Raw genomic sequence first — 23343 nt, forward strand, 5'->3', positions numbered from 1 at the left:
ATTTACACAGTGGGAAAGTAATTGTGCTACAAGAGTCTTTCCAGTCTAACGAGGACTTTATAGCAGTGCTTTGTGGTCACCTGATTCCAGCTGGCTCCCCACAACCAGGGGTTCTGTGTCCATGAACATCACAACCTCAGCTTGAAAACGCTGAGAGAAAACAAGCAGGGAGCAGCCAGACTGTCTTACCACCATTCCCCGAACAATAAGTATGACAGCCTTTTCTATAGCATACGTTTTACATTAATGATTATAAACAATCTAGAGAGAGCTCAAACCATGCAGAGGGCGGGCACTATGTAGACTGCCATTGCATGACAGTTTCTTGACCATCCACAAAGGCATGGCATCCACAGAAGACCTACAGCCAATCCTTTGATGACACCGTGGGACCTCTTGATTGATGAGCCAAAAGCTCAAGCCTAACATCAGAAACAGTTCTAAATCGTAATTGCCTGTTCCGATTTCAGAAGGAGAAGTTGAGGCAGAGTTGTCAGGTGCCCAGACTAAGAACCAAGGTGCTCAAAACCAGAGTTCACCGTGGCTCCTTCAACTTCCAAACACCAAGGTCTCCCTGGAGAAGGTCAAGGCTACAGACCTGACAGCCACAGGGTCTGCTCTGTCGCTTCCAGTATGAGTGTGGCAATACCACAATACCACACTGCCCCAGTGCAGAAACATGCATGGGGCACATACCACTGAAAGGCCAAAGGACACCAATAGTTCTCCAGTCCTACACATCTTCCAAAGAGAAGGCAAACTCCTAGTGTAACACCCCCTACCCATGAAGCACTGCTCTGAAGAAGCCTGTTAGGATCAAGCCCATCCACACACATGCTGGAGTTCACTGAGGGGTGTGACTAGAGATACTTTAGTGCCTATTGGATGCTACAAATTGATATATAATGTAATAACCACATATCATGGTTGCCATGACCGAGGGAGGTCAAAGGGTATATTTCCTCATGGGCCAGTGGCCAATGATCCCTAAGGGCCAGGGGGACCAAAAACCAACCTGCTTTAAGCGATCTGTCACTTATTTTTAACATTTAAAATTACCTCCTCAAAAATGCAAACTGAAATTATCTGAAATTAAAAACTGAGTTAGACCTTTACAAACAAATAGCAAGTCTTGTTTGATTGACAGCTTTGATGCAGACTGCTTTTCTCATCAGGTCATGTGACAGAGAGCTTAGTCTCTGATTAGCCTAAATCTTCTCTTTACATATGTAATATAAATAGCACAGAATAATAAATAGATATTGCATGTGCATATCTAAATGCTCATTGACTAAGGAAATTAACACTTTTTGTCTTCACAACTATTTCTAGATCTCTCTGTGTTTAAACAAGGTGTGCTCAAGTTAAAACAAAGCAGGTGGAATTAAGAACCATTGATAGATCTTGGCAAAGGTCCTGGTCTAGGCCCCTACAAATGAGAAGCACTTGCATGCTTGGACAAGCAACCCCTAAAAAACACAGCTGCTGCCCAAGGAGTCTCTTTTGAAGCAATTCTGATAATGAATCCAATCGAAGGTCATCTTATAGGCTATTAAAAATAATTCTTGTGGCCAGGCATGATGGGGCACACCTGTAATCCTAGCACTCATGAGGCAGAGGCAGGTGGATCTCTGTGAGTTTGAGGCCACCCGGGTCTACAAAGTGAGTCCAGGACAGACAAGGCTACACAGAGAAACCTTGTCTCAAAAACCCAAAAATCATAGCCAACAAAACAAAACACACACATGCAAACACACACATGCAAACACACACATGCAAACACACACATGCAAACACTCTTGTGCACTGACACATGAACATGCTGCCTGTGCACACACATATGCACACATGAAAGATTAAAAACATAGCCATTGGCGCACAATAAAAATGTGAATATTGGGGTGAAACTTGAAAAGAAACCAAAGGAGAGATACCACTCTGAAAGAAATCCTTGTCTGTGTACATTAGCAAAATTTCTCAGGCATGTTTATAAAAGTGAAACTTGAAATACAATCAGTGCTAAACCCAGTTTAACTCCAGCAGCAAATAATACCATTCACAGACCACTGAGCTCCTTCCCTGAATGCTCAGTTGATTTCTGAAATACTTTCCTAATAAACTTTAACAATAATTCAGTTGTATACTACTAAATTTAGTGACAACTTGGTTGAATAAAATTTATCACTTAAAGCTTTATGTTTCCATAAAATTAAAGTTGAAGCTAAAATTTCAATTCTATATATACATCCATCTATATGTCTGTCTGTCTGTCTGTCTATTTACCTATCAATCTATCTACCTAGGCAGGTAAGTTTGATAAGTAGCCGGAAGAAGATGTTGAACCCTAAGCATGCTGTAATAGGATACAACTCTGTGGAGAAATGCAATGGAAAACCAGACTAAGCAGAGAAATCGATGAGGCATGTTTTATACCAGTTAAATAAAAGCCTGTCCATGTAGTTGAAATTGACAAGAGTGTGCATCAGATCCCTTGGTAACTGACATCTGTCTCTAGTGGATGCCTTTAAACTTTTTCCCAAAATATTTTTATGTCGATGTTTACCACATGGTATAACTTCTCTCCTTCTAATTGGACAATATGAGGACACTTCTGGATGTGAAACGTAAGAGAACACTTCAGTTGGTTTTTTTGTTTGTTTGTTTGTTTTAGGTTTTATTTATTATTATGTATACAATGCTCTGCCTGTGTGTACACCTGCAGGCCAGAAGAGGGCATCAGATCACATTACAGATGGTTGTGAGCCACCAATGTGGTTGCTGGGAATTGAACTCAGGACCTCTGGAAGAGCAGTCAGTGTTCTTAACCTCTGAGCCATCTCTCCAGCCCCAACACTTCAGTTTTAAAACCGCACTGAGTGAGCAGGAATAAATGGCAAGTGGCCACCTAGAAACACTGCAGCACAGAACCCAGAATTCAAGATGGGGCACCCTGATTGTGGAAAACCAATTCACCAACGTGAGATGCCTCCTGCCAGTGTCCACTCCATTTTGCTCCTGACCAGAGCAGGCTTGTCTGCTGTTACTCCATGGTCTCCTGGATCAGTCAGCAAGCCTGCCATAGATCCTGAAGGCCATCGTGCAAAATGGAGAGACCTACCTACCTGAGAAAGGGACCTGAGAACTGATGTCACCTCTGGTCTTTATGTCTGCTCGACAGGTGGAGGTGCCCTTCGTATCTAATCCTCCCATAGACCTTTGCAGGACCCTTGACAAATCAAGGAGAAATGTACAAAAATGCAGTGGAAGTTTTGGTGTCTTTAAAAACTCGGTTATGTTATGTAAACATGGTTTTATTTTCATCTCGGGTGTGGGATATGGGGCTGATTCAGACCGTCCACAGCGGCAAACCATTTCCCTCGTCGTGTAGGCTCTAAGAGGGGCCCAGTCTTTGGAAGATGCAGATAGTTTAACGCTGAGGACTCTGGAGAGGGTATAAATGCCAGAGCCCAGAAAGAGAGGAAGGCTGAAAGGAAGAAGAAAGAAGGCTGCTGCTCCCTGTGATGCTCCTGGTTGCTGTGGTTGTGGTTTGACAAGACATTGGAGATATCCCAAAACAAAGATTGGACTTGCCTCAAGGACCCTAACCCACAGGAAGCAGCTAAAGAGAACTGTGCCCTCCTTCCCCACTAACCCTTCTTTCTCTCTTACCTGGTGTTGGGGTATTGGAAAGGATTTGGTGGAGAAGTGTGGTAGATATAAAACAAACAAACAAAACAATAAATAGTTAAAAAGTACGGAAACACAAAAAGACCCAGGATCTGCAATAAAGCAAGTGAAACACGCGGACAGTACCAGTGTGAGGCCAACCCTGTGTAATAGGCATAAACACTAGATATGAGTCTCCGAGAATCCTTATCCCAAACCCCAAGACGGGAGCGCCTTAGATTTCAAATAGTTTCAGACTTTTTGGAATATTTGCAGATGCACATAATGAGCTACCCTGGGGATAGGGCCTGAGTTTAAGCACAAAATTTGTTTGTCTCATAAACATCTCTTCTGTGCAGGGTCATATAGGTAACTTTACACGATGCCATTGGTGTACCATCACCCTAAAAACTGCCTACCACAAGACATCAACTGTAGAACTGTCCACTTGTGGCATCATGCTGGTGCTGGACGAAAGCCTCAGAATCTGGAGCATTTCAGGTTTGGGTTGTGGGAAATCAAAGATACGCAGCATGCATTCTAGTTTAGTGTCATCAGAGTCCAGTCGATCAAGTTCAAATCTCAACTTTTCCCCTCCAATGTGCCTGATGCCAAGGCATCTGAACTTATATCCGGGCTTCAGAAATGAGGGGGTGGGGGCGGTAACTTGAGTCACTGAGTTTTCAGTCACTTTGACAATGATATGTTAAGCATGCAGTGAGCATCTGTTAGTCCTGGTGTACTCTGCTGTAGTGCTGCTATGCTGCCGAGTGGCCAGAGCAGCGCCTGAGCAGACTCAACACTGTGAGGGGTTCACTTACATGGTCATTCCATTTGGACCGACACTGACTTTCACTATCCAAGCCACAAATGGCTGAAGAGGAAGACCAGACGGTGGCCTATCCACCAATGCGCCCAAGGGGACCAGCAATGATAGGGGACTATGGATACCAGTGTCCTTGTTGCTTTCCCTAGAACGCATGCATCATGTAAGATAGAGACAGGAAGGAGAGGAGCAGGGTGACAAGAAATAGAAGAAGAAGAAGAAGAAGAAGAAGAAGAAGAAGAAGAAGAAGAAGAAGAAGAAGAAGAAGAAGAAGAAGAAGAAGAAGAAGAAGGGAGGAGGAGGGGAGGAGGAGGGGAAGGAGGAGGAGGGAGAGGAGGGGGAAGGGAGAAAGAGGTAGGAGGAAGAAGGGAAAGAGGGGAAGGAGGGGAGGAAGGGGAGGGAGAGGAGGAAGGGGAGGGGAAGAGGAGGAGGAGGAAGGGAAGAGGAGGAGGACAGAGAGGGGGAGGAGGAGACCAAGACTTGGATCTCAGGCATGAGAATGAACACACACACACCCCACCCCTCCCCAAACAGACACAAAACATGCCAGTTCCCAATGTCTAACTACAGCCCAGTTCCTCACAAAGCCACCCTCAGACATAGCAGCAAATCTGCCCTCAGGTCTTTGCTGGGCATGGAGGATGAAAGGGTGTCTGAGCTGAAGGTGAGTTCTTAAGAAGGAAACAGAAGGGACAGGTGCCAAGCCACCAACACCACCGTGTTCTGGTTTTTGAAACTGAAAAAGTAAATATATGCAAAGCTTGTTCCTTCCTCCAGTGTTTTAGAGACTCTTTGCTTCTGACATCTACTCTAAGTTGAAAGACCCTTTCAAAGATGCGCCAGCAGAGGAGGCCTCTAATCTAAAGAAAAGAAAAGAAGAAGAGAGGAAGTAAGGAGACAAGCGGAAGGTTTGGTGTCCTTTCTGTGAACAGTGCTGGATAGGCCTGGATGCCTCAGTACCAGCCTCAAAGCTATGTAGCTGACCACCCTGTGCCCCCCAACTTTTAGGGGTGCTCTCTGGTATACTATCACCAGGGAAGGAGAGTCTGTCTATCTGTCTGTCTGTCTCTCTGTGTCTCTGTCTCTCTGTGTCTCTGTGTCTCTGTGTCTCTGTGTCTCTCTGTCTCTGTCTCTGTCTCTGTCTCTCTCTCTCTGTCTCTCTCTCTGTCTCTCCCCCCTACACTATTTGAAGAGGCAAGTGGCCGGCATGCCTCTTCCTGAGTTTTACTATAGACTCTTCAGGCACACCCTCATATCAGACACCTAGATTCTCAATGCTGAGGAAAGACACAGAGTTCACAAAGAAAGGCTCTGAGAAGGGGCCTTGGCTGTGGGACAGAAAACCATCCTCCTGTGTCACTGCACATTTAATCCTGGATGAGTACTGTTTGGGGAAGAGACTACACCTTGCAATCAATCCTGGGATATTCTCCAACATTCCTCCCCTCACTGGTCAGTGTGTTCATTTCTTCCCACTGCGGTCAGCTTGAGACTATTACCCTGAGGACAGAATCCTGGGGGAGGATGGATTGCTCCGAGAACAAGGCAACACGCATTCAAAGGCTGTCCCAGAAAGAAAATATGCCAACCGAAAAGTGAGTTCTCATGCGTAAGTAAATAGACAGCAATGACTATTGGCATATTTATTTGAGTTAAAAGACGGCCTGGGAAGATGGTGGAAGGCCCAGAATAAGGGGCACAGATGTGATTCAACGATGTACCCCTCAGGTAACTAGGCCATCAAGAGAGGTGTTGTTACTGTGGCCACATGTGGCAGGTGTCACGCAGCCAATAAAGTGACTTTTCAAATTACTTTTCCCAGCCTTTATGTTTTTAGGTACTCACACTATTAGAATACCTACTTTTTTTTTTGGGATCCGAGCTACAATCAGAAGATCTGACATACATTATATATTCTTTGGCAACAGAGTGAAAGAGGACTCTGTGTTTCAAGTACTAGCCCTAAAGGTGTCATCTTTGCAACAAATATTTCACTCTGTCCCCATTGTCTCAGGAATAAGCCCTTACGTACATTTGCACCAGCTGACAACTATTATGGTTAAGTCACTTTAATAAAAAGTCTAAACACATTTTTTTGAGTTCAGTGTCAATCTGATCAGTGCAAGGCATATTTGTGTATGAAGATATATGTCACAGCAGACCTCATTAACATGAGCAGTTAAGATGTATTAATAAGAACTTGTAACTTCATCCTGAAAATGCTAATACTTGCTTAATCATCACTTCTTTAATGCAGTTTGTTCGGATGCCACTCTCCCAATAATTCTGCAAATGACTGAAGCAAATGAACGAAGTATATGTTTGCAGACTCTCCTGGCACATGCTTTCCCAGACAGTTTCGCAAACACAGACACACACTCCACTTGACCAAAGGATGTTGGAGGTGAGTCTTCAGCCACATCTAACGCCTGCTCAGACCAGCCTGCAGTGAAGTCTTAAAATAGACTTAAATTTTATACCATGCGCTACCAGGTGTTTGGTGTGTGTGTGTGTGTGTGTGTGTGTGTGTGGGTGTGTGTGTGTGTATGCCTATGTGTCTGTGCTGGGGTGGTATCTGATTTCATTAAGTGATGTGGGAAGCCGCACCCACTGTGGGCGGTGCCATTCCCTGGCTGGGATCCTGGACTCTGTAAGTGTAGAACAGGCCCTAAGCAGCAGGCATTCCTCTCTCTCTATTCCTGTTTGTACATTCCATGGGCTGCTTCAAGTTCCTTTGGCCTTGAATCCCCCACACACTTGAACTATGAGCCAGAATAAACTCCTTTTCCCTTTAATGTGAATTTGTCAGAGTATTTTATCGCAGCAACAGTAGAAGGAAATCGGACAAAACCTTTTGCTTTAAGCAGATAGTCAGATGTAAAACACAAGGAATTACAAAACCACAGCCCTACTTAGAACTGGAAACCATGAGCAGACAGAATACTGCTCTTCTTTGCTCATGAAAATATGAAGAAATCTCTAATTAATTTACTCAATATATTAAGAGCTAAGTATCTGTCCTTCTGATTTATGGTTAAGGGCTGAAAAATAGCAGTAAGTACATTGCAGTATTAGGATACAACAACTTTAGAATAATTTTAACAACAACACTAAAATCATACTAAACATGGCTTTAAAATATAATATACATAAGTGGGGATAGGAACAGGGGGTTTGGACCCGGTAGGACAGCAGGAAAGAATCCCAAATCAGCCATGCCCACTGTCAGTGTGACACCCTGAAACATTCTGTGACACCAACGCCCTACATCCCACAAAACCAAGGGAAGAAAAGTACGCACAGCTCCTCGGAGAACCACCTCAGAGGGCCAGGGAAGGCCTCGTGCACCATGCAGTTGTCATTTATCCTTTACCAGTGAGTTTCTGAGTTAGAATCTCAAACAGAAGAGAAACCAGGGCTGGGAAAAGCCATACCCTCTGGGGTTTCGGGTAGCGAATGCTGGGTAGTGGCAGCAGTCACAGGACTCCAGTGACAACAGCTATTCAGACAAACACCGTGTCCCACACAGGGGTCATCTCACCGCTGCACATATGAATAAAGTGGCCTAGGAGGACCACATGACTGGGTGAGAACTCACCGGGGTTTCAGTGGGGTTTCGACAGCCTATGTCACCTTCCTGATGCCCCAGAGACGAGGCTTGTAAGTCCTGTCATTTGATCTCCAAAGCAAATTCATGAACCACAGTGGCATTAAATGAATTAAACCCTATTTGCACTGGGGTTGGCTGAGGTTGGCAGCTTCCTCCCTTCAGAAGGCAGACAGTGGTAGTGCTCACCCTTCATTTCAGGTCTTTCAACCTCAACTTCCTTTTTTAAAATTTGAATACTGCCGGTGACTTCCAAGTATATTCTATGGGTGTTTAGGTCCATGCCCCACCCCTGTGAGGTACCCAATTCCCCAACTCTTTTCGTACCCACGGCTTTTAGTAAATGGGCCCACATGCCACATGCCAGGAAATGAGGCCTATTTTCCTGGCCTTGATTCCAGGTTGGCCTTGGGGATAGCTCTCCTGAAAAGAAGGAAGTGGGAAGGGCCCCTCCCCAAGCATGGGCCAAAATGGCCATAGGCCACTCCTGCTGGAAAAGCACGTTCACATGGAGAACCCAGCTGTCCCAAATAACACCGCCTTGGCCAGGCAGTGCCAGAACCTCAAGAGGGCACCAGGCAAGATCAGCCGAGTGGGGACACATACGCCCAGGGAACCAAGCCCACCTCACATCGGCACAGCCACCCCTGGGCCATGAATAGTAGCAAACAACAGACTCTGGGAGATGGCTCAGGAACCGAGTGCATACCACTCTTCTAGAAGACCTGAGTTCAAGTCCAGCCCCAACGTCAGGTGACTCACAACTGTCTGTAACTCCAGCTACATCGTATACAGATGCAATGGAGTCAAAACTCACATGAATACATGCACTTGCACGTGTGTGTATATGTGTGTGTACACAGACACATGCACATATACAGCTACACATACTTTTACATGCATGTACACTCATACATGCATTTATACACATGTGAATACACACATGCACATATTACACACACATTCACACACATACACACATGTGCACACATTCATGTACACACATATACATACACTTCAACACACATACACACAGAGAAATATGCGCACTGATAAATCAATATGCCTACTTTGCAACTTAGAGAGCCTTTATTTTTTACTGTGTCAGCACAAAATGTTGTTTAATCAGACTATCTCTATGCCTTTCTACCCCATAAACATAATCAGAAGCTTTGATACCTTTTCTCCGGTGCTGAGAATGAAGGACTTACACACAACAGTCAAGTTCACTACCACTGAGCTGCACACTCTGCCTGAGACCTCAGCCCATTAAGGGAGGAATCTGGGAACTGCTGTGGCTGCAGTAACTTTGGTCCTCACTTTTATGTTCCATTTCTCTGATAAGCTATAAATGTTACCTAACAGGCAGAAGCAGGAGAAGCGCCGTGCCGCAAGTTCAGAGCCAGCCTGATCTGTGTAGTAAATTTTAAGCCAGCCAGGCTACCGAGTAAGAATCTGTCTTACAAAAACAAAAATAAAAACAAAAACAAAGTAAAGAAAACGTGTGCATGCTGGAAACGGGCCAGAAAGGAGAAGGAGAGAAGAAAAGACATTACATTTAGAATAATGATTCAAATAAATGATATGACTGGAACTCCTTTTCTGCCACCTCCACCCAGTTCCCGAAAGATTTACTGCATTTATAATAAGTATAATGAGATATAAAATAAGAAAAGTATATTAAAATAAGGCAAGAAAAACGAAGAAGAGACTAGGAATTAGGCCAGGGACGGGATCCAGAAACCAGAATCATGAGACAGAGGACAGAGCGGGTGTTCAGTCGCCTCTTCCACTGGGAACAGCCTGTTTCCACTCCCACTGAGGGCGGGCTCTACCTTCCTACTGCAGCTGGAGGAACATGGCTTGTGCCTGCTTAGAAACATCACAGAGAGAAGAGATCCTCTGAAAAGACTGAGACTCCAGGGCAGGCCTGATCTTGTGACCTTCTCTGTGACAAGGGCCACCAAACCCCTAGATTTCTTGACTGGGACAGTGTGGCTGGATCTCCTTCAGCTGGAAAATGATTCACCAAGTAGTACGGAGCTTTGAACATTTCTAACCCCAACAGGAAGGATGTGGGGGGCTGCATCATATAAAGACCTGACAAGAGGAAACTAAGTGTTCAGGGGAATCTCTCCAACTCTTGGAGCTAAGGTGCATAAGAGAACCTCCTCAGTAGGTCTTACAGATTTACAATATAGCTCTCACTCTATAGTACACACAACTCACTACAGGGCACCTGTACTCAACTATAGTACACCTCCACTCACTATAGTACACCTCCACTCACTACAGTACACCTCCACTCACTACAGTACACCTCCACTCACTACAGTACACCTCCACTCACTACAGTACACCTCCACTCACTACAGTACACCTCCACTCACTACAGTACACCTCCACTCACTACAGTACACCTCCACTCACTACAGTACACCTCCACTCACTACAGTACACCTCCACTCACTACAGTACACCTCCACTCACTACAGGACACCTCCACTCACTACAGTACACCTCCACTCACTACAGTACACCTCCACTCACTGCAGTACACCTCCACTCACTACAGGACACCTCCACTCACTGCAGTACACCTCCACTCACTACAGGACACCTCCACTCACTGCAGTACACCTCCACTCACTGCAGTACACCTCCACTCACTGCAGTACACCTCCACTCACTACAGTACACCTCCACTCACTACAGTACACCTCCACTCACTACAGTACACCTCCACTCACTACAGTACACCTCCACTCACTGCAGTACACCTCCACTCACTGCAGTACACCTCCACTCACTATAGTACACCTCCACTCACTGCAGGACACCTCCACTCACTGCAGTACACCTCCACTCACTACAGGACACCTCCACTCACTGCAGTACACCTCCACTCACTGCAGTACACCTCCACTCATTGCAGTACACCTCCACTCACTACAGGACACGTCCACTCACTGCAGTACACCTCCACTCATTGCAGTACACCTCCACTCACTATAGTACACCTCCACTCACTACAGTACACCTCCACTCACTACAGGACACCTCCACTCACTGCAGTACACCTCCACTCACTACAGTACACCTCCACTCACTACAGGACACCTCCACTCACTGCAGTACACCTCCACTCACTATAGTACACCTCCACTCACTACAGTACACCTCCACTCACTACAGTACACCTCCACTCACTACAGTACACCAGCCAACACCATCTACCCACACTACATTTGCAATGCTCTTTGTTACAGTTCAGAAACTCAGAGAAAGGAAACTATTCTCATGGGGCCTGAGGTAACCTTTATGCTCTCAGCTCATGTGACTCAAGTTGGTCAGGGACAGAGACATTCTGACCTCTGAGGGCCTCTATGGGTTCTCAGCCCAGGTTCCTTAGCTACAGAGCCCAGTGTGGCCCCATAAATGCATGTATTTGAATGTTTGGCTGTAGGGAGCGGCACCATGTTCAAGCTACACCCAGTGTGCACACCGTCTCCTTCTGCTGCCTTTGGATCAAGGTGTAGAACTCTCAGCTCCTCGTCAGCACCATGTCTGCCCTCACACTCCCATGCTTCCCGCCATGATGATAATGGACTAAACCTCTGAACTGTGAGCCAGCCCCAGTTAAATGTTTTCCTTTAGAAGAGACTCCATGGTCATGGTGTCTCCTCACAGCAATGGAACTCTAACAACGACAATCTCTGTCCCCAACATTTGAACCAACCTCAGCGATTAACAGTGACCTGATGGCCCTGGTGCCATTTTCCAGGCTGTACTTCCCAACAAGCTAAGCTAAGATCGAGGTGGTCTGCCTGCTCTTTAAACAACTGAAGAGAACTTATAGGTACTTGTATCAAATGCCTTCATTTTACAAATGGTAAGTCAGAATGCAAAGAGACCAACTTACCAAGGTAATGTCCTGTTAGGGATATCACAGGAAAGATAGTTTAATAGCCACCTCCGCTAGAGACACATTTTGACAAGCACCTTTCTTCCTTGACCAAAATGGCAGGGAAGTGAGATTTTTCAAGCATCTGAACAGACCAGGGAGGAACTCAAAATGTCAAGCCTCTGCCTTCGCTTAGGGGGCCCCCTAAGGCAAATTACTGCTCATTGTCTGCATGTTTCAGTGAACGTGAGATGAAGAGGTGTAGGGAAGAACCATCCCAAAATACTTCACAGATTATCTTGTCTCGTGACTATCCCTGAATGAGTCATCGCCAAACACAGCTCGGATCTGAAACGAAGAGAGCTAAAGCCATGGGTGTTCCGATGGCCCGGAACTGTCTTTTCCCTCCTCACCATATCCTCCCACATTCCAGAGTGGTGCCACATTCATTCTAGGGACCTCAGCGTGCAGGCCTGGCACGGAGCATTGTTTCTATCAAATAACTTGTTTGTGAATCCATTTTTCTCTGTTGATACAAGAATGCAGGGGCTACACACACACAGAGCTGGGGCGTGAAATACGAGTCTGGGATTTTCAATTCCTACAGTGGTTCTCAGGTGTTCTTAACAGCAGTGAGAGCAGCTGTGGTGCTTCAGTAGCTCGTGAGGTGGCTGTTCTTCATGCCTCTGTGGTCCTGCTCCAGGGATCAGTGAGTCTTGTCACCACAGGCGACCCCACAGTGCCTACACACCATCCTCTTCCATGAAGCTATCTTCCTCTGTCCTCCCTCTGCAGACTCAACAGTGCTGCCTTCTCACAGTGCCTGTTCTGAGGTGATCGTTATGCTAATTTCAGGAGTTTATGGCATAACTGACATGACAAAGATGTATATAAGCACACATACACATTTATATGCCACATGTCCAGCTACCTGGAGCCATAGCCAACCAGAACCTTAGAAAGTGTGGAGACTTTCAGATTGCGCCCTAAGAACAGCAAGCAAAATTCAGCCTTTTTTTGACCCGTGGGAATTGGAAGTTTGTTTGATAGACCCATCAGCCACATGGAAGTGGGCAACAAAGCCAATGAGCCCATCTTAGCCGGCACACACTGCCACAGCCCCTCAAGAGAACACAGCCCTTCCTAATTCTGCTGCATATTGATAGTAAGCCTCCAGGGATTCAGAAGAGACTGAAAGTCAGCAAAGCAGAACAGCATGCCCATGGGATAACACCCATGGATGCCAGGGTCCGTGTGGAAACACACCCTAGTCAGTGGGCACACTTTCAAAGAAGTGGAAAATACAGCTTTGGGACTGTTGTTGATTTGGCCTCTGGGATACTTTGTCACTTGAGAAGACAGGACAGGGAAGGACGAGGATTGGGGTACGTCTGCCATGACTCAGGAAGCCTGGTACTGTCATGGCCCAGTGAGAAGCCTGCAGGGGTAAAAATTAACTTCATCCTTGGGCTGGCTCATCTTGGTTGTCACGGTTCCTCAAGTGAGGAGCCAGTCGGAATCCATGTTTATGAGATGTTCTGTTAATTGCTAACTGACGTAGAGGGGCCCAGACTACTGTGGGTGATGTCATCCCTAGGGCGATGGGAACTGGGCTGAATAAAAACAGTAACTTAGGAAGCCAGTAAACGGTGCTCCACCACAGCCTCTGATTCAGTTCCTGTCTCAGATTCCTGCCCTGCCTTCGCTAGATGATTGACTGTGACCTTAAGCCAAATGATTCTTTTCCTCTCCAAATTGCTTCAGGCAATGCTGTTCACCACGGCAACAGAAAGCAAACTAGGACATTCCCATAACTGGAAGGAAGGACACAGGGACAATGCATGTTTCCCCCATCCCGGCATGGGCCTTTACAAACCTGCATGTGCATGTACATGGACATGTGTGTCTACAGGTACAAGTGCCAAATCCCAGGTGTCCTTGGGAATGCTTCCTTTGAGACAGGCTTTCTCATGGGCCAGGAGCTCACCAATTGGGCTGGATGGGGTAACCAGTGGACCCCAGGGATCCTCCTGTCTTCGTCTCCCCAGTCCTGCTAATCCTGGTGTTTCCTGGCGGTTCTAGGTTTCAAACTCAGTTTCTTGTTCTTGTGAGGCAAGCTCCTTCCTGACTGGACCACCCCGGCCAGTCCACACTGTGGCTCTTTTTCTACAGCACCGGCTAAGTCATACTCCCCTGGAAAGAGTATCATGATAAACCTACTACAATGATAAATTTCACTTTTTTTTTTAGTGATCGGCATTACACCAAAATTCTACTTTAAAGCAACAACTGGATCATAAATGTTTATTACATATAATAAAATTACAGGCTTACTTTTGTATATTTAATTACCAAAAGGTGGCCCCTTTTAGTTTTCATTTAGTGACCAGAACCTTTCTACACTCATCAGCTGACAGCAGCAACCCACACCTGGTCCTTTACTGAGGTTATATTCCAAAGACTTAAAATGTCAATTTGACAGGACAAAGTGTGGGGGTGAGGGGTGGTGTGGAGCAGTAAGCTGAAGTGATTTAGCTTTCTCATCTCAGGGGCACTACAACAGACATTTACTGAGCAAAAACTACATGTTAAACACAGTTCAGTCACGTGGCCCTTTGCATTGCAGTGTTTATTTTTAAAGGGATGCTTTAAACCGCTTTATAATTGTGTATCTAGTCAGGATACAATAGTATGTTTCTGACACATGATTATTACAAGAGAGATGGAGAGGATCACTTCCTTTCACACTGAGAGTGTTCCAGTCCCTTCTGATCCCTGTGAAAGCCCATCTGTAAAAGCCCACCTATGAAAGCCCACCTGTGAAAGCCCACCTGTGAAAGCCCACCTGTGAAAGCCCACCAGTGAAAGCCCACCTGTGAAAGCCCACCTGTGAAAGCCCACCAGTGAAAGCCCACCTGTGAAAGCCCACCAGTGATGTGACTGAGACTCCACAAAGGGAAGCCTAGAAATGTATGATGCCTCCATCGGCCACAGGAAGCCAGGCTAAAACGTCTTTTTTGATTGTTTGCAGTAAATCTGCTTTCTGCATATTGAATAAGTGATTAAAAATGTTCACCCATCTGAAAACATATAGACGCTCTATCAGCTTTTCTGCCTTGAAGCTCATAAAAGGTGAGTATTTCGCTTTCATTTAGGCTGCGGCAAACAAAAATAATCATTGTTAAGCAGTGGCCTGTTCATCCAAGGACAGTTCCGGGGCCTTCAGTTTGAGAGGCCGCTGGCTTCTCTGCCCTCACTCATTTGCTCCTGGTGCCCTGAAATCCTCATTCACCCTGGTTGTTAGGCCATGTCCCCTGCTCTTATCCCCAGATCTACAGGAAGCTGCGGCAGCGTCCTCCTGTCTCTCTTCCTCTCCCTTGCTTGTGCTTCCTATAAAAAGTCAGAAATGACTCACTGGCAATCACCACTTTGAGTACTAAGCAGGACAATGGCTGCATCAGATTTCCAGGCAAGTTTTAGTGACTTCTGGGCTTCCATAGCTAAACCCACAATGCCATATGTAAGCTCCTGCCCATGGGCTGTCCAGGCAACTGTATGCCACATACCAACCCAGCCTGCACAGCATAGGTTCTGCTGGGCTCTGAAGGGTTAGTAAGACCTCTGGCTTGATTTGCAAATAGCTACTACTAGCTCAGCTCTACCACCTTGCAGAGACTAAATCAGCATATTTCACAAGCTCAAAGGCAAGGGGGAAATGGGCAGGATTGTCCCCTACCAGCCTAGAGTTGTCTTTGGGTCACTGCTATGTCACACCAAAGCACGGGACGAGCCACACGGAAGGAACAGCAGAAGGATTTAATCCTGTAACAAAGCGTTAGTAGGTAGCATGTAAAGCAGGTGAGGACCTGCACTGTCGCTTTCTACCGCTGTAAATTAATGGCTCAGGTGGGCGGGTTTGGGGACAGAGCTAGAACTAATGCTCAATGGTGGGTCGTGGCAAGAGAAGAGGGGAGCAGGGGATGGGCTGGATCCTGGCAAGCCTTCTGTTCCTGAGAAAACACCCACTGGGTGTGTTCACATCGAAGTACGAGGCAGCGGCACAATCCCTTTCCTTTCCTGGAGTGTTAGATGCCAGAGATGCAGCGATTGTCTCTGGCGGGCGGACAGAAAGCCAGGCTCTGATCACGCCAAACAGAAAACAGAAGGAACCTTTTGTTTTCTATTTGGAAGATAAGATCTTTCCCAAATCCACGGTACACAGCTCTCTGTACTAACGTTCTGGCTGTCACACAATGAGTCTCCAGGCCAAGCCCTGCCCCCAACCCAGAGAAGCATCTGACTCTTTAATTTTTGGTGCAACTACTCTTCCTTATCCGACTCCATCAAGGGGCCACAGGAACAGCAAGTGGGCAATAAATACTTGAGTTAAGGGCACTGTTCTAATAAGCCCAGTGGGTTCGCTCCCACTTCGGAGAAAAAAACAAAACAACAAATGTTAGTATCTTCTATGCACTTCCAACCTGGAGCGGCTTCTGCTGGCTGGACACGGCAGCACAATTTAATTCTCGCTTTACATGAAATAAAAACGTAGGAATCATTTGAGCCGTCTCTCCAGACCTTCCTGTCTTTAAACCCTGAGGCTGGCTGGGCCTAGCTATCTTCCCCGAGTAAGGCTGCTATCTGAGGTGGTGGCCTCACACCAGTGCCCCGCCCCCACCCTGCTGGACAGTTACAGTAGTCCCGCCCCCGTATCTGGGTGTCAACGAAGCCACTGCAACGTAGAAGATGGCCTCAGTCCCTCATATATTCCTGGCCCCAGATCTCTTCCAGCTCCACTCAGGTTCCTTTTCAGTAGTGTTTCTTAGATTCCCCAGGCCCACCACAATCCCCTGGAGCGCATGCTCGAACACAGTGCCGGGCCCTGATCCCAGAGGTTGCGGTGGAAAAGATAAGAACTTGCGCATTTCCCACCCTCCCACAGGCTGCTGCTGGGCCCGTGGAGCACCCTTTAGGGACACTCTCTGAAACAACTTGTCTCAAACTGTGGCCACAGGACACGATTACTTGGAGCTGCTCCAGGCCCCTGCTTTAGGCCAAAGGCCATCAGAATCAACCACATGGCTGGGCTGAGGAAAACCAGCTCTGGAAATTACAGGCCCAGGTGGTCCTGCCCACACTGGTTTTCAGAGTAGAGCTACCGAAAGCCAGGAGGCCGCAGGGTTCCCCTGCAGAAGAGATATTTGTCATCCTCCATGGCATCTCTCCACTGTCTTAGGGACCCACTTAGCTTAGGTAACAGCACCATCTAAATGCAGACCCTCCACAGGGACTCTTTACCTTAGTAAACATCTCCCTCCCCCCCCCCACACACACACCCTCCAGCCTGTTGACTGCTTTTATTTTTCTCTCTCCTACACCCAGACCCTTAATTACACCCTGGACTTGCCAGCTGACCCACCAAAGGGAAATGGTGTGCCTTGTGGAACAGGAAGCTGCCCAGCTACATCTTCCCCTGTCCCCACACAATGCAGACATCTCTCCCCCCGCCCTGTGTTTTACAGGCTGAATCCTAGCTTTCTGATGACTAAACCTAAGACCTCGACAGGATTTTAAGAACCAGAGAAGCTGAGTCCTCTTACAATAGAAGGCTTACAGTACTTTGTATCTTTTTAAGATGTTTCATTAGTGAGTTGGAAAGATGGCCATAATTAAACCTTCCCTGGCTTATGAGGTAAGCCTATTAGCAGTTCTGTGTTGTATTCATAGAGACAGGAATGCAGAAAGATATGAAACTGAGAAAATTAGAAGAAGAGCTGGTTTTCAAAAAAAGGAATCTTAGAATGAATGAAAAATACATGGAATGGGAGGCTACAAGGGATGGGATAAGCATTGAGATGTAACAAGAATAAATTAATAATAAAAAAAAAAGAAATATACATGGTAAATGTTACCTAAGAATATTTACATTTAGTAAAATGTTTTCAAAATGTATTTAACTCATGGGGCTAGAAAGATGGCTTGGTGGTTAAGAGCACTTGCTGCTCTACAGAGGACCTGAGTTTCATTTCCAGCACCCACATGGCAGGGGGGGGGGCAGTGTTTACAAATGTCTGTAACTCCAGCTTCTGGGAGATCTGGCACCCTCTTCTGGCCTCCTTGGGTACCAGCACACGCATGGGCAGACACACACATACAAACAGACACCACATACCCATAAAAGTAATCATTATAAAAAGTAAAGTGTATTTAAATAAGTTAAAATGCTCTCCATCCCTCTGAAGTGAAAAGTATACTTCTAAATATTTAAATAATATAGCACCTTAAGAAATCTAAAGCAGAATCTCAAAAGAAACCAATATTGGCCGAAAACACAGCTGCCCCACCAGAATGGATACAGGCACCCTAATAACACCAGCAACCCACTGCAGTGTGTGAAAGAATTAAATGAGCCATGCGCTTTAGTAGACAATTGTCCCAGATAAGCCAACTTATCCCAAATCTAAAGACTGCGATCATTCATAAAGGGCTTATGTAATCTGAAGACATAATGAAAATCACTGGTTCCTTAAGGAAAAATCATTTAGAAATATTCCAGATATATATCTGAGTATGCACACTCCACATATGTCCTGAAAACCCATAAAGTATCCCAACACAGCGTAGTCTAAAACCTGTAATTTTCTACACCACAACAATTTATTATGCTCAAGCGATTTTTTTTCACAAGCATGTAACATGAAGAATATAACGCTATAGTAATTTCCTGGCATATTCCTTTCCAGCTCACTGATCAAAACTTGAAGTATTTCTTCCTATCAATTATCTGTGAATGCAACACACACACACACACACACACACACACACACACACACACACAAAACACACAAACATCATGAGGACAGTTATCTACAACAGGCTAACCAGGTCACAGTCCCAGAGTCCTTTGCGAGGCTGGTTCTGAGGTAATGCTGTACTCATAGAGGAGAGGCTGAAGCTGAACAAAGAGTCCAAGGGCCCCTTTGCAGAGCTCCCTGGGGCTAATGCTTTACACAATCAGAGTAAAACTACCCACATTAAGAAACGAGCAGTAAGCAGCATAATGCTAGCATGCTCAACACAGACTTTAGTCAGATATCCACAATTTCCTCACTAACGTCCTTCAAAGTTCGAACTAAACTTGTGTTGAGAGGCCCCAGAGCCCCAGTACCAGAGAAACAAAGAGCTAACTCTGTCCTTTTTCTGCAAGCTGGAGCTTTCCAAACGCCACACATCAGCCTGTGTAGAACTAAGCACTTCACTGTCCAACACTTACTTACTACAAGTTGGTAAATGGGTCAGAGAGGAATGGCTTGCCAACTCCTTGGCTCCTCGTCATGGAAAAGAGTTGCTTACGCAGTGTTATTTACCCCTCCTTGTGCCTTTTTTATATGTCTTTTTACAAAAGGTTTTTTTTTTTTTTTTTTTTTTTAAATAGTCTAATCCTAAAGACAGACAGTTAACTTTGCTATTTTGCCTAACAATTTGGCAGGGTAAAAAAATGGGAAATATGTTTAAGTGAAACGCTTATGGATTACAAAATCTTTCTACTGAGTCAATTTCTGATATCTGGAATTAGGGGGGAAAAAAAAACAAGCCCCAAAGCCCAGCCCATCTCTGTAGGTGACCAGCGATGGGTCTTAACTGCAAACCCACTCTGAAGAGGCAGGGAAGCACAAGAGAGAGGGTGTAAGGGCCAGTGCATGAACGCTGTGCTTTCAGCCATGGGGAGGACAACAGGAGGAGAACGTAAACTCTGGTTGTAGGAGGGAAGGGGCCTGGGGAGCAAGCTTAGCCTCTGAGCATCCTGGTCAAGGCCTCTGCCACCAGCTGCCAGCCAAGTCTGCCTTTCAGTACCCCCCCCCCCCCAGGCTGTTCAAAGACACTGATTCACACTAGTGACTTATTAAATAAATAGTTAGGTCCAAGGCTTTAAATTAAGTGGTTTATGGGGAGATCTCTTAAGAAGCTTCTTTGTATTTCCAAACCGGTGAAAAGCAGCCAGCTACTGCAGAACTGAATGAGGCAGGAATGCTAGTGTAGCAGAATCAAAGCTAATCTCAACAGGAACAACATAAACTCTCCAACCCTCACTCTCCCAGAGGAGCAAGCACCCGACCTCTGTGCTTTCCCAAAAGCCGAAGTGGGGGAGGTGGGCATTCGAGGTCCAGCAACAAGTCTGATCTTTGCAAACAGGAACCTTGCCAACTTCAGAGTTTCAAATCTTCAACATTTCTCATCATTTGTACACAGCCTTTTATTTTCCTTCTCCCACTAAGCTACAGGCTCTAGCTTCCCAAACGATGAAAGAAAGAAAGAAAGAAAGAAAGAAAGAAAGAAAGAAAGAAAGAAAGGGTGCTTCTGTTCATGGTAAAACACAGATAGAAATATCTTTCTCTCCCCCCCCAAATAAAAAGAAAATCAGGATAAACGTTAGCAAAAGCTTACTTTGGCTCAAAGGGTCCTTTAATCTATCTTTAAGAAGAGTGCCACTGAGCCTATAAATAATTTTGTCCACCTCCTTATACACAATTTAAAACTCTGTCACAATGATACTTGACACGGCTTAAATTTAAACAAACCCCATCGCAGGGTGAGTTAGGCATATTAATAAAGAGAAAACACCACTAAGGCCTTCATATACAGCTTTTAGTACAACAGAGTTACAAGGTTTCCAAGCTAACAGGTTAATAAGAACACAGACAGAAATCTGTATCCGATTTATATCAGACAGCTGTGCATGCGGGCATTAACGCGACTTCAGCACGTGCAATGCTCTCATTGTTAAGGAGACGAGAGGCTAGAGGAAACAGCCTTTCTCTGTGGAAGTTGCCAGGTTTGGGTTTTTTTTTTTTTTTTTTTTTTTTTTTTTTTTTTTTTTTTTTTTTCCATGCCTTGCACAGCTAAGAAGCAGCTCCCCGTCCCTCTCGACCACCAATTGTGCTCCAAGGTCTTGCTGCTCAGCCTGATAAAAACCTTCTGTGCCTATGGATACAAAGGACCCAGGATGCCCAGAAAGTCGTCAAACCTGATGCTTTCACTGGCCAGAGAGGTCTATGTGGCTTTAATGTTTGTAAACGTACTCCTTTAATGAAAGTTCCCTTCACTATTTTTTTTTTAACCCAAGTTACTCAGCCCTCGAGGGGGGGGGGGGATAGAACCTCTTTTTGCAATTTGTGCTCAAGGTTAAATGTGGCCTTTTTATTAAAAGAAAAAGGGAAAAGTCCACTGCCACCATAGTATGTGGGCATTCATGAAACTAACAGACACAAGGAAGTGTGCGCATGTTGTCAGCATTTGCCAAGCATGCACGCGTGTCCTCCTGGGACAGAAGATCCTACAAGCCCTGGGACTCTGTGCCAGCCTCAGTCTCGCGCCTGACCCTCGACTCCTTCACGTCCCTCTGTCCACACTAAGAGCTCCTCAAGACTCAGGACGCCTCGCACAGACAGACTCTGGCTTGGTGCGCACAGCCAGTTCGACCCCACCTTTCAGCTGGGACCCCATCCCCCCACCCCACCCCACTCTGCCCAGCTAGGTTAGTAAGTTGCCATGGCCGCGGCCGCGCACTGTTAAGGAGGCTTGAGGGTGGGGTCTGGGCGCCCAGCCACCGTGGCCTGGGCTCGGGGATCTGCAGATTCCTCAAGAGGCACGGAGACCTCCCGCGGTGCAGAACGGGAACGCTGGCACAGTGAAGCAGCGCAACCGCGGGGACCAACTGAGGTCGCCCTCGGCGCCGGGCAGGGGGCGACAGGGAGGGCAGGTTTCAGGAGGTCGCCAGCTCTACCAGCAGGTTTGGGAGATCGCCGCGGGGCGCAGCTGAGCACCCGCAGCCGGTGCCGGCCGCCACCGGGGTCGAGAGGCCCGCGCAGCGCCTACTCCCGGTGGCTGCAGCTGGGAACTTTAGGCAAAGTTTTTTGCCGTTCCTGTCCAGGCGGCCCATGGACTCGAGCCCTAAGCACAGTCCAGGCCTTGAGGGGACAGGGGCCGAGATGGAGGTCTGGGCTGCTGTGCTTGCCCTGCGGGCTCCTGTGTGCGCTGCGCTGGCCTCCGGGCTCAGCGGCTGCTTTCCCTCCGGCCATCTGCCAACCCCGCTCACCCCTTAATAGATGCCAGGTCCGCGCGCCCCCCTGCTCGGCCCCGAAGCTCTTGCCTCGGACTCAAACACCCGGGTGTCACCTACGTCACAGGCGCCCCGGGAACTGTAGTAGCGGCCCGCTTACCTGAAAACGTTTCCCCGGCCGCAGTTAGCAAAAGTCCAGCCAAAGTCACCAGGCAAGTCCCAAGTGTCCTCATGGTGCAGAGTGCGCGCCAGAGGCGGCCCGGCGGCTGGTAGACTCGGGAAGCCGAGAGGGACGCGAGCCTAAGCCGCAGGCTGCCAGGATAGACGCGACAGCAGCGAAACACCAGACCCCAAAGTGGCAACAGTTGCACAAGTCTGAAGTCCCGCGACTCCCGGGTGTGGGGACGGTGTCCTGGGTCCTCCTGCCCTCCCGCTGGCCCCCGCTTGAAGTCTGGCGCCGCCGGGAGAGGGAGCGGAGGGCGCGCCCCGCGGAGCCCAAATCCTCGCCGGGATCCGGCGCTGCGCCCGCCTAAGCGTTGCCCCTGATCGGGACCGAGCCGCCCGCGGCGCCGTAGCCGTGGTCGTGATCACCTTCCCGTAGTCCGCTGCCTCTCCTCCTGCAGCCCCAGCCACCTCGGGCGGCGGCACGCCGAGAGCCGAGCCCGCGCCGGCTGAGCGCGGGGCTTCTGCTCCGCTACTGACTGGCGGTGCCCCGCAGGCCGGCTGGAAGGAGCCCACGTCACGGCCGGGCCGGAGCCACCGCGGACCGCTAGAGGGCGCGAGCGCCCGTGTCCCCGGCCCCCGGCCAGCTCGGCCTGCGCGGCGCCTGCGGGCTTCGTGGGGCGGCCACAGCCAAGATGCGGGCGGGACCCGGCGGGCAGGAGCAAGCGTCCGGGGCGCCACCCTCGACCCAAGCTCGTCCCGGCAGCGCCTTGGGTTTCCCACGCTGGCCTCAGGGACAGGGACCGCACCCCAGACAGAAGTTTGTCCCGGGTCACGGGCGGGGAGGAGTTGGAGCGTGCCAGGGCGCCCGGCGGCAGTGTCCCCGGCGGTGGCGGCAGCGGCGGCGGCTGGCTTGCTGACGCTGAGAAGGAACCGGAGCCGCCAGCGCCTTGGGCCGCTGGGTCTGCGGCTTGCAAGGAGCCCACTCGCCGCTCTGCCCGAGCCCCGCGCCCGGGAAACAGGATGAGCCTTCTCCTGCTCCACTGAGCGGTGTCGCTGCCAAAGCTGCCTGGAGCTTGGAAGGCAACGACGCCTGGAACCAGAGCTTGGTCAGAACC

At 47.7% G+C, this 23343-nt stretch overlaps 1 protein-coding gene and 1 long non-coding RNA gene across 3 annotated transcripts in view; both read right to left on the bottom strand.

Moving 5' to 3' along the window:
- Positions 1 to 22311, bottom strand: part of Ptprm (protein tyrosine phosphatase receptor type M) — a 680548-nt gene extending 658237 nt beyond the window's left edge. Inside the window, exon 1 of the mRNA XM_051154461.1 lies at positions 22224 to 22311. Coding sequence (XP_051010418.1) covers positions 22224 to 22296 — 73 coding nt within the window. The 5' untranslated portion in view covers positions 22297 to 22311. The remainder of the gene's footprint in view (positions 1 to 22223) is intronic.
- On the bottom strand, positions 10386 to 11314 carry LOC127196620 (uncharacterized). 2 transcript variants are annotated; one of them, XR_007831498.1, is made up of 3 exons: positions 11260 to 11314; positions 10780 to 10859; positions 10386 to 10579 (listed from the first exon to the last, which is right to left on the bottom strand). It is a non-coding gene; the product is annotated as an uncharacterized LOC127196620 (long non-coding RNA). The 2 variants fall into 2 exon arrangements; XR_007831497.1 differs by having other exon boundaries at positions 10386 to 10639.
- Positions 22312 to 23343: the final 1032 nt, after the last annotated feature.

The sequence above is a fragment of the Acomys russatus genome, chromosome 12 (genome assembly GCF_903995435.1).
Source record: "Acomys russatus chromosome 12, mAcoRus1.1, whole genome shotgun sequence".
Lineage (NCBI taxonomy): Eukaryota > Metazoa > Chordata > Mammalia > Rodentia > Muridae > Acomys > Acomys russatus.